This window comes from Corylus avellana, chromosome 5, assembly GCF_965113065.1.
Source record: "Corylus avellana chromosome 5, dhCorAvel1.hap1.2, whole genome shotgun sequence".
NCBI classification, from domain to species: Eukaryota; Viridiplantae; Streptophyta; class Magnoliopsida; order Fagales; family Betulaceae; genus Corylus; species Corylus avellana.
Window position 1 is genome coordinate 3,177,566 of NC_142494.1, and position 12,832 is coordinate 3,190,397.

Here is a 12,832-nt window from a genome sequence, read left to right on the forward strand (position 1 = left end):
CCTAAATGTGATCTGTTTAACCCGTTTGACCTAATTGGACACAACCCATTTTACCTATTTAACATATATTTATTATATAAAAAATATATAATTTGATAAATGGGTCAAGCATGTTAACTTAAAAAATTGTCGGCCCTAGTTTTGTATAATGTCAAATGTCTGGAAGATGGGTTATTGAAGTTTGGTTTCTTTTGTTCAAAACAAAAAAGTCCTCTACTTAAAGAATGTTTGGAATTGTGTTTGATAAATAGAGTTTTTAAGTTAAAAAGTGTTTTTTGGCAAAAACTTCATTTTTAAACTTTTACTAAAAGTGCGTTTTGACTATTTTTGGACTTTTTAGACCCTTAAAAACGCTTTTAATATTTTTTACCAAACATGTATTTTTGTCTTCAAACAGACTTTTTGAGTGTTAAACATATTTTTAGGTCTCTCAGACGCACACCCAAACATGACATTAATTTGGCATATAAGGAGGAAGCTATGTTGTGTGGGAACAGTCATTTGCCAGGTTGAGGATGTATGATCATAGCTACACTACAAGAAAGATACTCATCAGGGGCGACTTATTAGGGGCGACTCAAAAGTCGCCCCTAATACTCAACTATTAGGGGCGACTTTGAAAGTCGCCCCTAATAGTTCCGTATTAGCGTCCACCTCGAAGTAGACGCTAATAATGGGTCGAAAAGTTGACTATTAGCGTCCACTTTACAGTGGACGCTAATAAGTCGACCCTAATATACGCGCGGGAATTATCCTAGGGGCGGGAAAAATTTAAGCGGCGAAAAAAAAAAACTTTTAGGGTCGACTATTGTCGACCCTAATACTTAACCAATAGCGTCCACTTAAGTGGACGCTGAAAGATGGAAAAAAAATAAAAAAAGAAAAAAAAAATCACATAAAAGCTCAATAGGGTCGACTTTGAGAGTCGACCCTAATAGGTAGGCATTAGGGTCGACTTTTGTCGACCCTAAAGAGTGCGTAGAAGAATTAAAAAAAATTTAAAAAAATAAATTTGATGACCAATAGCGTCCACTAAGAGTGGACGCTATTGACCTATTATTAGGGTCGACTTTGAGAGTCGACCCTAATAGTTAGGCATTAGGGTCGACAAAAGTCGACCCTAAAGAGTGCGTAGAAGAATTAAAAAAAATTAAAAAAATAAATTTGATGACCAATAGCGTCCACTAAGAGTGGACGCTATTGACCTATTATTAGGGTCGACTTTGAGAGTCGACCCTAATAGTTAAGCATTAGGGTCGACAAAAGTCGACCCTAAAGAGTGCGTAGAAGAATTAAAAAAAATTAAAAAAATAAATTTGATGACCAATAGCGTCCACTAAGAGTGGACGCTATTGACCTATTATTAGGGTCGACTTTGAGAGTCGACCCTAATAGTTAAGCATTAGGGTCGACAAAAGTCGACCCTAAAGAGTGCGTAGAAGAATTAAAAAAAAATAAAAAAAATAAATTTGATGACCAATAGCGTCCACTAAGAGTGGACGCTATTGACCTATTATTAGGGTCGACTTTGAGAGTCGACCCTAATAGTTAGGCATTAGGGTCGAAAAAAGTCGACCCTAAAGAGTGCGTAGAAGAATTAAAAAAAAATAAAAAAAATAAATTTGATGACCAATAGCGTCCACTAAGAGTGGACGCTATTGACCTATTATTAGGGTCGACTTTGAGAGTCGACCCTAATAGTTAAGCATTAGGGTCGACAAAAGTCGACCCTAAAGAGTGCGTAGAAGAATTAAAAAAAAATAAAAAAAAAAAATTTGATGACCAATAGCGTCCACTAAGAGTGGACGCTATTGACCTATTATTAGGGTCGACTTTGAGAGTCGACCCTAATAGTTAGGCATTAGGGTCGACTTTTGTCGACCCTAAAGAGTGCGTAGAAGAATTAAAAAAAAATTAAAAAAAATAAATTTGATCACCAATAGCGTCCACTAAGAGTGGACGCTATTGACCTATTATTAGGGTCGACTTTGAGAGTCGACCCTAATAGTTAGGCATTAGGGTCGACAAAAGTCGACCCTAAAGAGTGCGTAGAAGAATTAAAAAAAAATTAAAAAAAAAATTTGATGACCAATAGCGTCCACTACGAATGGACGCTATTGACCTATTATTAGGGTCGACTCTCAAAGTCGACCCTAAAGAGTGCGTAGAAGAATTAAAAAAATATTAAAAAAAAAATTTGATGACCAATAGCGTCCACTACGAATGGACGCTATTGACCTATTATTAGGGTCGACTCTCAAAGTCGACCCTAAAGATTGCGTAGAAAAATAAATAAAAAAATAAAAAAATAAAATTTAAGCTAATAATTAATTATAAGATAAATATCACATTAATGATCTTTTATACTAAAAATTTATTAAATTTAAATTTGTTGTTAATATTTTAATAATAAAAACATATTTAATATTTGACTCATCCAACATATAATTTGATGTAATATCTCCTTCCATTAGGATTTGGCGTTAAAATGTTATTTCCCAAAAATTTACCTCCGATAATATGTCATTATTTATTTTATATAAATTATCGGATATTCGATCGATCGTGATAGGATCAAATGATCGATCAAACTTCAAACAAATTAAAGGTTCGTTCACACATCCGTTAGGTCCTACTGCATTTGTTCGATTGATCATGATAGGATCAAATGGTTGATCAAACTTTAAACAATTGAAATTGAAGGTTTGATCGAATATCCAATCAATCATAATGAATTAGTTCGATTGATCGTGATAAGATCAAATGATTGAAACAATTGAAAGTGAATTAATTCGATTGATCGTGATAGGATCAAATGATCGATCAAACATCGATCCTACTGAATTAATTTGATTGATCGTGATAGGATCAAATGATCAATCAAATATTCGATCGATCCTAATGAATTAGTTCGATTGATCGTGATAGGATCAAATAATCGATCAAACATCCGATCGATCATAATGAATTAGTTCGATTAATTGTGATAAGATCAAATGATTGAAACAATTGAAAGTGAATTAATTCGATTGATCGTGATAGGATCAAATGATCGATCAAACATCGATCCTACTGAATTAATTTGATTGATCGTGATAGGATCAAATGATCAATCAAATATTCGATCAATCCTAATGAATTAGTTCGATTGATCGTGATAGGATCAAATAATCGATCAAACATCCGATCGATCATAATGAATTAGTTCGATTAATTGTGATAAGATCAAATGATTGAAACAATTGAAAGTGAATTAATTCGATTGATCGTGATAGGATCAAATGATCGATCAAACATCGATCCTACTGAATTAATTTGATTGATCGTGATAGGATCAAATGATCAATCAAATATTCGATCGATCCTAATGAATTAGTTCAATTGAGATCGATCCTAATGAATTAGTTCGATTGATCGTGATAGGATCAAATAATCGATCAAACATCCGATCGATCATAATGAATTAGTTCGATTGATCGTGATAGGATCAAATGTTTAATCGAACATCCGATCAATCCTAGTGAATTAGTTTGATTTATTGTGATAGGATCAAATGATCAATCAAACTTGAAAAAAATTGATGGTTTGATCGAACATATGATCGATCCTAGTGAATTAGTTTGATTGATCGTGATAAGATCAATTGATCGATCCAACTGGATACAATTGAAGGTTCAATCGAACATGTGCATCTTACATGTTCAATAAATACATGTAATTTTTATAGATGAGGTTAAAAAAAAAAAAATTTCAACCCAATTTGGAGAAAATTTTTGTCTATATATATATATATATATATGTGTTTGTGTGTGTGTGTGTGAGAAAACTACAAAATGATGTATATATATTAACAAATAAAAAATAGAAAAATAGGAAACTTTACTAATTATGACCCAAAAAATTAATTTTTTTTTTCAATCAATTTTGACTTAAAAAAAAATTAATAAGCTAATATAATTGTTTTAATAAGTTGAAATAAAAAAAAATTAAAATGTAGACAATCAGCGTCAACATTATAGGTTGACGCTGATAGTATCTGATATAAAAATATGTTAGTTTGGTACAAATTAGAAGGCGGGATCCATTGGCGCGGCGGGTGAAATTTTTGGAAAATTTTTTTTTGTATCTCCCCCTTTTTTCTTCTTCGCCTCTCTAACCCATTCTTCTCATCTTATCCCCCTTCTACAGTTCTGCACAATACTAGGAGAGAGAGATAGAGAGAGACACACACACACACGAGAGAGAGAGAGTGACGGACAAGCGGAGAGAAACAGATAAGATCGAGAGAGATGCGATTCAAAGTTGCAGACGCACAACCATGCATTTTCTCCCTCTAGTTGCAGACGCACAGCCAGGTTCTCTCTCATCCGGCCCTCTTTCTCCCTCCTCTCTCTCTCTCTCTCTCTCTCTCTCTCTCTATTTTGTTCTCTCGCAAACCCTAGAGGACTTTAATTCTTTTGTTTTAATTTCTTGATTCAATTTCTCGCGAGTGTTTAATTACTCTTATCGAGACTGTTCTGAATTTCTTTGCTCATTGATCGACGGAACTTCTTTCTTTTTCAACTTTAATCGGTTATTTTTGGTTAGACAGCCTGTTTGGTTGCCGAGAAAACATAGGGAAAAATCGAACAGAAATCAAGAATTTTCAATTTTTAAACTCTTGGATTCGTAAGGTACTGATTGGCTATGGTACGTGTGTGCTTATATATATTTTTATTTATTTATACGTGTATAATGTGATTGTGTTGTTGGTGATTCTTGTCGTTGATTGTACTCGTATGCTTTCGCTTAGAAATTGGAATATATCTCAGCTATGTTGTGCAATAGCTTTTGTGATTGATAGTATTCCAGATAGAAATGGGGATGTATCTCAGTGCCCCCAAAACTGAAAAAACATCACAAGATGGGGAGAATGACAGACTTAGATATGGGTTGTCATCAATGCAAGGGTGGCGTGCAACCATGGAAGATGCTGTGAGTAGTCTGTGTATTGTTATTGTTTCAACTTGTTTTGGTTTTCACACGTTTGCATTTTTTGTATCCCATAAAATTTTTCTGTCAATATGAAATCATTATTATGCCCACTGCTTCTTTATATAGCATTCACATTTTCTGTCCTTGGGTATACTTTGAACTTCAAACTAGACACCCCCAACCCTTATCACTCGAGGGAAATTGGTTTTAGATTCTTAATTTACTAACTAGCATTTAATAACTTCTTGGTATGACTTTTTATTCACTTGGATTGAGGAATGTTATAAAATAACTATATGTGGCATATACCTGATTGGATTTGATGACATGCGCTTAGTCATAATTGGATTTGGCCAATTATGACTAAGAGCATGTCTAAATGGCTCGACAAAGTAATAATGCTCTAACACAATAGAATTATTTTAAAATATTGTCATTATATTTATGTTGAGAAACCTACCTTATCTATAAAGAGTGAAGCTCCTATAAAAACTATAACTTTATACAATAAGCGGTGTTATCCATTGAGAACTTGCCAATAAGATAGTCATGGAGGTATTCTATTTGGAGTCACATACATATATTTGCTCTTGTAGTTCCATGTTGTTGTATCTAATATTATCATTTTGAGTGTATGCATCTCATAAACAAAGGAGAAATAATGATGGAAGAAATACTTCGACAAAAAGAAATAATTATCGAAGAAATGAGTATAAAGAATAGGAATTAGAGCCTCCTACATTTTCTTCTAATTCTTTACTACAAAAATAGTAAAGTTGTACCTATAGTTATAAAATCACATTTGAATGTCCAATATATTGTAAACCATTGTCAGATTCAACTACCGAATGCCCTAAGCTCAAGTTTTCTATGGTCCTTGTCATCTTTTTTCTTTTTTGTCTTTTTCTTTTGTTGGTCAAGACATAAGCTCATGGCATACTTTTCTTTTCTTTCTTGTGTAGGTCTAGGCCATCACATGCAACTAGTAGCATCTAGGAAATTTTGCTGTTACAAACTTCTAAAACATGATTACTAATCTTTTGTAGTGAGAAGGATCTTATGAGTACTTAGGATTCACAACAAAATAGAGTTTGGAAGTAAAATTAGGGATCTATGGGGCTGTTTACACGGTTATTAGAATTGTTGTTTAGAGAGCAAAACAGTTTGCAATAACAGAGAAAATAAAGTAGAGTGCATTAGAAGAGAAATAAGAAGAGAGAGGAAGAAGTTTGCAATCTGACTCATTAAACTACTTTTGGAATTGTTGTTATCCCCTGCCTTCTGCAATTCTGCACAATACCAGGAGAGAGAGCTAGAGCGAGAGAGAGAGAGATCGACACAAGAGAGAGAGAGAGAGAGAGTGACGGACAAACGGAGATTGACAGATGAGACCGCGAGAGAGAGAGATGTGATTCAAAGTTGCAGACACACAACCATGTATTTTCTCCCTCTAGTTGCAGAAGCATAGCCAGGTTCTCTCTCATTCGGTCCTCTTTCTCGTTCTCCTCTCTCTCTCTCTCTCTCTCTCTCTCTATATTTTGTTTTCTTAGGTTTTATTCAATTTTTTTACTTTAATCACAGACCTGATATATATCTCTTTGTCTCTCTCACTAATGAACATTTGTCTTTCTCTAGTTGCCGAGCAAGGAAGAAAGAAGAGCTTCAGGTAAATTTTCTTCCCCTTCGTCTTCTCTCTTTTCGTAACTGTCCGAAATTCTCTCTCGTCGGAACCCTGTTTTCTCATGCTTTGGTTAATTTCCAATCTTGATGCATATTTCTGAAGTTTACACTTCATGTTGGCATACCTATGGATGATTTGAGAGTATTTTGCTAATTTGAGGATTATTGGGTCAACGCTAATGGTGGGTGTTGTTTTGATTTTGGGATAATTTCTTGATTTGATTTTGTGTGTTTCTTGATATGGGATTTTATTTTGGGGACCCTATTCATAAATGTTCTTAATCATTTATATGGAATTTGAGGATTATTGGGTCAATGCTAATGGTGGGTGTTGTTTTGATTTTTGGATAATTTCTTGATTTGATTTTGTGTGTTTCTTGATATGGGATTTTATTTTGGGTGCCATTTGAACTACATCTTATTGGAGATGTTTTGTGGTGAAAACATCTCATCTTGGGACTCCTGTGGGGCATTGTGCCAATTTGAATAACCTTCCTCTTGGGACTCCTGTGGCGCAAACAGAATTCAAAAGCAGAAAAATCTCATCTTCACCAACCAGAGACTCTGCATTTCTCTATTAATGGTTTCCTGTGTGCTTCCCATATCAAATGGTACGTATGCAACCTTTAACATCTCCTCAGTTCTCCAAAAACCCATCTTCTTTCTAATCTTAAAAATTCATTCACTCGGCTTTCATGTAATAGCAGCAAAATCCCCATCCAAAAGCATTTTGTTTTCCTCATAAAACCGAGAGAATTTGATGGTTGTCAACAGCTTAGCATAATTCCAGCTACATTAATATTTCTACTCTTGGAGTTGGAGTTAAATGTGTGTTTCAAAACTATAAAAGACATTTGTGATAAAGATTATATTTTTAGCATACCCATCTGTCAAAATGTTTAGCATTCCCTATGAAGCCCAGAAAAAAGATGGAAGTTTGGTATACCCACCTCCTCAGCCATCTCTCTCTTCATTCTCTGCTCCTTATTACAGTACCAACTATGAGAAAGAAGCAACCCCAACATCATCTTTTAGCAGAATCAGTCCAGTACTTCTTTTGCTTATAGTAATTCTAGCAGTAATCTTCTTCATCTATGGTCTTCTCCATTTACTTGTAAGATTTTTCTTGATATGGGATTGATTTTTATGTAGTAGTATATTTTCTTGAGGGAACTTCATCAATTAATGAAGATCATGTTATGTAGGGCCTGTAACTTTTCTAGTCCAGCAAAAAGTTAACTATGAAATCAAGGCATAAAGAAGTTATTAATAGTATTCCTTTGAATTTAAATGCTATTGTATGTTTCCCTTTTCTCAGAAATAATATACTTTAATATATGAATAGCAGTGCTACTTATTCTTAAATTTGATGTGTGATTTGTGAAACATGTGATACTATGATTTTGTAGTTTTAAAATGCTTACTTAATCGGGCTGCTATTGCTGGTTTGGGCGTATCGGCTGTTAGTGATGATGATGATGATGCTGAGCACAATGATCATCCAGTTCTATCAGCTGCTTCTCTTGCTGCTGCTGCAAGAAGCACTTTGCGTCCACCTTCCTTGCAGACCCTTCTTGAGGATGTGCCTGACTCAGCAGCTGTTCCTCACACTTCTTCCTCTGGGGGTGATTCTGATGGAAAAAGCAGATGTGAGCTCAGCAGTTTTTATTTTATTCAATTATAGTATTTCTGTTATTGCTAGTTCTCTTACAGTCATATTTTTATTTAAAGCGAATAGTCTTGGAGATTGCTTGAAGAAGTTGACTATGAACTTACACTTTGATGTTGGAAGAGAAATATTACATATTCCCACCTTCAGCTTTTCTAGCTTTTTAGCAAGTTTATCATCATTGCAGTTAACACGTGGTGATGACTTGATATGCTTTGCCCTGCCCCAATATCCATTTCCACAAACAGAACAAAGATCATAAAATTCAACCAAAAAATGTCTATCTCCAGAACCCAAAGCTGAGTTCATGTTGATAATTGGAAAATATTACATTTCTTTGGAATGATTTAAAGTCTTTCAGAACTAAAAAAGTTGGTGAATTATGTAAATTAATATTTGTTGCCATAAAGGAACTAGAGCCACAAAGTAGTACTCCAATAGAGAGATAAGAAAAGTGTCATTTTGCTACAAGGTAAATCTTAACAATGATAATAGTATGCTTTAATGTTCCCTGGTTCTGCGATCGATCGCACTTGGAGTGCGATCGATCGCAATTTTCCGAAAACCTACTGATGCTGAGATCGATCGCAAACTTGTGTGCGATCGATCGCAATTTTCCGAAAACCTACTGATGCTGCGATCGATCGCACTTGGAGTACGATCGATCCCAAAATTTCGAAAACCTACTGATGCTACGATCGATCGCACTTGGAGTGCGATCGATCTCCAAATTTTGAAAACCTACTGATACTGCGATCGATCACAAACTTTTTTGCGATCGATCGGAGTTTTTTTTTTTTTTTTTTTTTTTTTTTTTTTTTATGACTATTAGGGTCGACAAATGTGGACCCTAATGGTCTCCAAATTTTGAAAACCTACTGATGTTGCGATCGATCGCACACTTGTGTGCGATCGATCGCAGTTTTTTTTTTAGGACCATTAGGGTCGACAAATGTGGACCCTAATGGTCAACTAATCAGCGTCCACTTCAAAGTGGACGCTGATAGTCAATTTTTTTTTAATATTTTTGGACCATTAGCGTCCACAAAAGTGGACGCTAATGGTTTAACTATCAGCGTCCACTTTGATTTGGACGCTAATAGTTATTATTATTATTTTTTTAAAAGGGCCATTAGGGTCCATAAAGTCGACCCTAATGGTTAACTAAAAGTGGACGCTATTGCTTGACTATTAGGGTCGACTTTCGCTTCCGTTTACATCATCTTTAGGGTCCAAACATTGCGACTTTTAGGGGCGATAAAGTGGACGCTAAAAGTGATCATTAGGGTCGACTTTTAAGTGGACCCTGATAATCAGACATTTGATCATTAGGGTCGGACTATTAGGGTCGACACTTTTAGGGTCGAAAAGTGGACGCTGTTGCCAACAGCGTCCACTTTAGGGTCTTTAGGGGCGACTTAAAGTCGCCCCTAAAGACCTAATTTCTTGTAGTGCTAGTACTTATCCTAGTAATCATTAGTTAATGAGAAGTTTGTTTCAATGGCCCAAGGAAATTTTCAAGTGGTTAGGGCATGTATTAGGGCGTGAGTTCGAATCTCTGTATATGCCTGATTAATATTAGCTGCCTTAGATTCCCATTGATGTCTTGGTGAGGCTAGGTCAACCTATGGTTCAATTGGACTTGAGGAAGCGCCTGCGATTCCTACCGTCTAGGCCCCTCATGTGGGGCTCTCAGCGGGTAGGTGCTACTATGGTCACGCTTAAGTAGGATAGCAACAATTGGTTTCCTTGGCCTGTCCTTTGCTCAGAAAAAATAAAAAATAAAAAATAAATAATAATACAGTTTCTGGTTTGGTGAACCCAAAGGAAAATTCGTAATTCTTTTGGTGTTGCTCATTCTCCAATTTGCAAGATAAAAAAGGAGGTTAAGAGAATACGTCGGGGATGTTTATGGCGAATCCTCCTCCTGTGATAAAGTTAGTCTTCTCTTTGGTGTGATTATAGCATAGGGGAAAATATCGCGTAGCTCTCTTCTTCGGCGTGTGGAGCTATTTACAGGGTAGATGGTTTGATGTTCACAATGGCAACTGGGCAGAGAATCCGGGATTTAGGAGTAACCGACGAAGGAGTTAATGGTCCAATCTTCTGGCTGTTACAAGTTAAGAGTAACGCCTCAATACTTTAATGGATTCATGTAACGGTTCCGACCGTCAATGTACATCTTATGAATGGGGCTTGTAACCATTCTCATGATTAGTGCGCATCTCGTAAACGGCATTCCACATTCTGTGAGTAATAAGTGTGTTGCTCCTGACTGTATAGGCTTGGTTCTCAACACAGGTTTGGTATGAGACTTATTTCGAGCTGTCGTTTTGTGCTCCTTAGTAGTTGTTCTTGTAAACTTTATTTATTTTATACCACATTAATTACTCCTTATTACTATTCAAACAAACCACTCGCCGACTTTGGAAAACACTAACTTTGAAAGAAAACCAAATACGATTAGGCTTGAATAGAATAAAATAAATATAAAAGATGCACCGACTATAAGTGGATATTGAATCTCACCCTTGCAACAAATATTTTGGTCTTCTTTCTTCTTGCATTGCAAAAAAAATCAATTTCTGACGTGGTAGTTTCACATGTCAGGAAACTACCACGTCAAATGTTGGCACGTCACTAAAAAAATGAGCGGGATATTCAACTTTTTTTCTCTTGTTATTATTTATTCTTTTCCTCTTCTTTTATTTCCCTACACTCTCTCTCTCTACTCTCTCAATCTCCCTCTTCTCTTTGCACCGCCAACTCCCTCTAGAGGGAAGAAGAAAAAAAAAAGGAGAAGAGAAAAAGAAGAGATGCAGCAGAAGAAGAAGAAAAAGAGAAGAAGAAGAGAAGCAAAAAAAAAAAAAAAAAAAAAAAAGGAGAAGAGAAGATTAGAAGATTTTTTGGGTTTTTGAAGATTTGTTGGGTTTGAGGTTTGAGTTTTTGATTTTTCACGTTATTTCTTGATTTGGGTTTTTGAAAATGGAGAAAAGAGAGGGAGAGCTGAGGAAACAAAATAGGAAAAAAGAAGAGAGAGAGAGAGTGAGAAAATGGAGAAAAGAAGAGAGGGAGAGCTGGAGAAAAGAAGAGAGAGAGTGAGAAAATTGAGAAAAGAAGAGAGGGAGAGTTGGAGAAACGAAAATGGAGAAAAGAAGAGAGAGAGTGAGAAAATTGAGAAAAGAAGAGGGAGAGCTGGAGAAACGAAATTGGAGAAAAGAAGAATAATTTTAATCGAAAAATAATTTAAATTAATAAATTTTTTAATTAAAAAAAATTTCAAAAAAAATAAAAAATTATTATTTTTAATAATTTTGACGTGTCAAACAATAACACGTCAGTAAAAAAAATTTACTGACTCTTAATATTTTCGACCTTCAACACATGTTAGAAATGCCACGTCAGAAAAGTTTTTTGACATGTCAGACACCATGATAAATTAGAAAACTCTGGTCAGGAAATAAATGATTTTTTGTAGTGAATTATATATATAAGTTGTCTTATTTTTTTTTTTCTTTTTTTTTGGTATGATCCCACCGCCTTAAGTTAGAAACTTGATACACTAATTAACATTGAAACAAATCCAAATACGATTGGGATTCTGAAATCCAATTAGTATATATATTTACTCTCATTAATTCATAATTAGCTTCTTCTATCTTCTCCGATGGAAAGTAACAACGTGACGACGCCGTTATCCGAGGGTGAGATGTGGGTGAACTTTGTGTTCGAACCAGAGGACCCAGAAGACGGAGCCATCATCCCCGTCCATGTGCCGGTGCAGCGCAGCCTATTGTCGACCAAGGAATCCGCAAAATCCATAATACCCCTTCTGCTTTCCCGCACGACCGTCCCAGAGTTCTTTCAGCGAAATTGTCTTGATGAATTCATCAGGGAGTTGTCGGAGCATGTTTGTTCGTCGCCAAGTGACATGCACCACGTGTACGTCTACGGCCATGTCGTTTTCGATTGCTCCGACCCAACTGAGAGATTTTGTTGGTACTATTTGGGGACAGAATCCAATGTACAGTCGGTGAAGCTTGAAGAAGCTTTGGATTGTGCGATTTGCTTACAGCAGCTTCCGGTTGGGTTTGAAGCTGCTAAGCTGCCATGCTCGCACGTCTACCATCATGGCTGCATTGTTAAGTGGTTTGATAGGAGTATCCAGTGTCCCCTGTGTCGTTCCCCGCTGTCTAATTCAATTATGTATCATGTTTGATGTGTCTGGATTGGCCCCTAACTTATCTGACACCTATTTGGATAAGTGAGTCCCACCCGTCCACCGTATTAGTATATAACCTTGACATTAGATTAGGAGAAATGCTAGATGTTCTTCAACTATTTTTTTGGTGTCCTCCTAATTGTGATGTGACTTTTAAAATTATCGTTGAATTTGAAATTATCATTATTGACTTTTAATTTATTGGTGATTTTTCAAGCTACATCATAGTTGAGAGGACACCAGGAGAACACTAGAGAAACACCTAGCATTTCCCTTATATTAGGGGA

At 35.7% G+C, this 12,832-nt stretch overlaps 2 protein-coding genes across 4 annotated transcripts; both read left to right on the plus strand.

Annotated features, from left to right (window-relative positions):
- The first annotated feature begins 4,915 nt into the window (after window positions 1-4,915).
- LOC132169268 (uncharacterized) lies at window positions 4,916-8,616 on the plus strand. 3 transcript variants are annotated; one of them, XM_088516931.1, is made up of 3 exons: window positions 4,916-4,974; window positions 8,122-8,303; window positions 8,386-8,616. In XM_088516931.1, exons 1-3 carry the CDS (start codon window positions 4,928-4,930, stop codon window positions 8,583-8,585), a joined length of 429 nt encoding a protein of 142 aa, XP_088373057.1. In that variant the 5' UTR covers window positions 4,916-4,927; the 3' UTR covers window positions 8,586-8,616. The 3 variants fall into 3 exon arrangements, 2 of the variants coding, with proteins under 2 accessions (XP_088373057.1, XP_088373056.1); XM_088516930.1 differs by lacking the exon at window positions 4,916-4,974 and adding an exon at window positions 6,995-7,265 and having other exon boundaries at window positions 8,064-8,303; XR_015912166.1 differs by lacking the exons at window positions 4,916-4,974; window positions 8,386-8,616 and adding an exon at window positions 6,040-6,640 and having other exon boundaries at window positions 8,064-8,320.
- A 3,374-nt stretch (window positions 8,617-11,990) lies between these two features.
- On the plus strand, window positions 11,991-12,542 carry LOC132181578 (uncharacterized). Its single transcript, XM_059594828.2, has one exon. It carries the CDS (start codon window positions 11,991-11,993, stop codon window positions 12,540-12,542), a length of 552 nt encoding a protein of 183 aa, XP_059450811.2.
- The last annotated feature ends 290 nt before the right edge of the window (window positions 12,543-12,832 follow it).

Coding starts and splice junctions, on each gene's coding strand:
- LOC132169268 (XM_088516930.1), top strand. CDS start 7,235: ATGGTTTCCTGTGTGCTTCCCATATCAAATG. Junction 7,266..8,063: donor TGTGCTTCCCATATCAAATG/GTACGTATGCAA, acceptor ATGATTTTGTAG/TTTTAAAATGCTTACTTAAT. Junction 8,304..8,385: donor TTCTGATGGAAAAAGCAGAT/GTGAGCTCAGCA, acceptor TTTTATTTAAAG/CGAATAGTCTTGGAGATTGC.
- LOC132181578 (XM_059594828.2), top strand. CDS start 11,991: ATGGAAAGTAACAACGTGACGACGCCGTTATCCGAGGGTGAGATGTGG.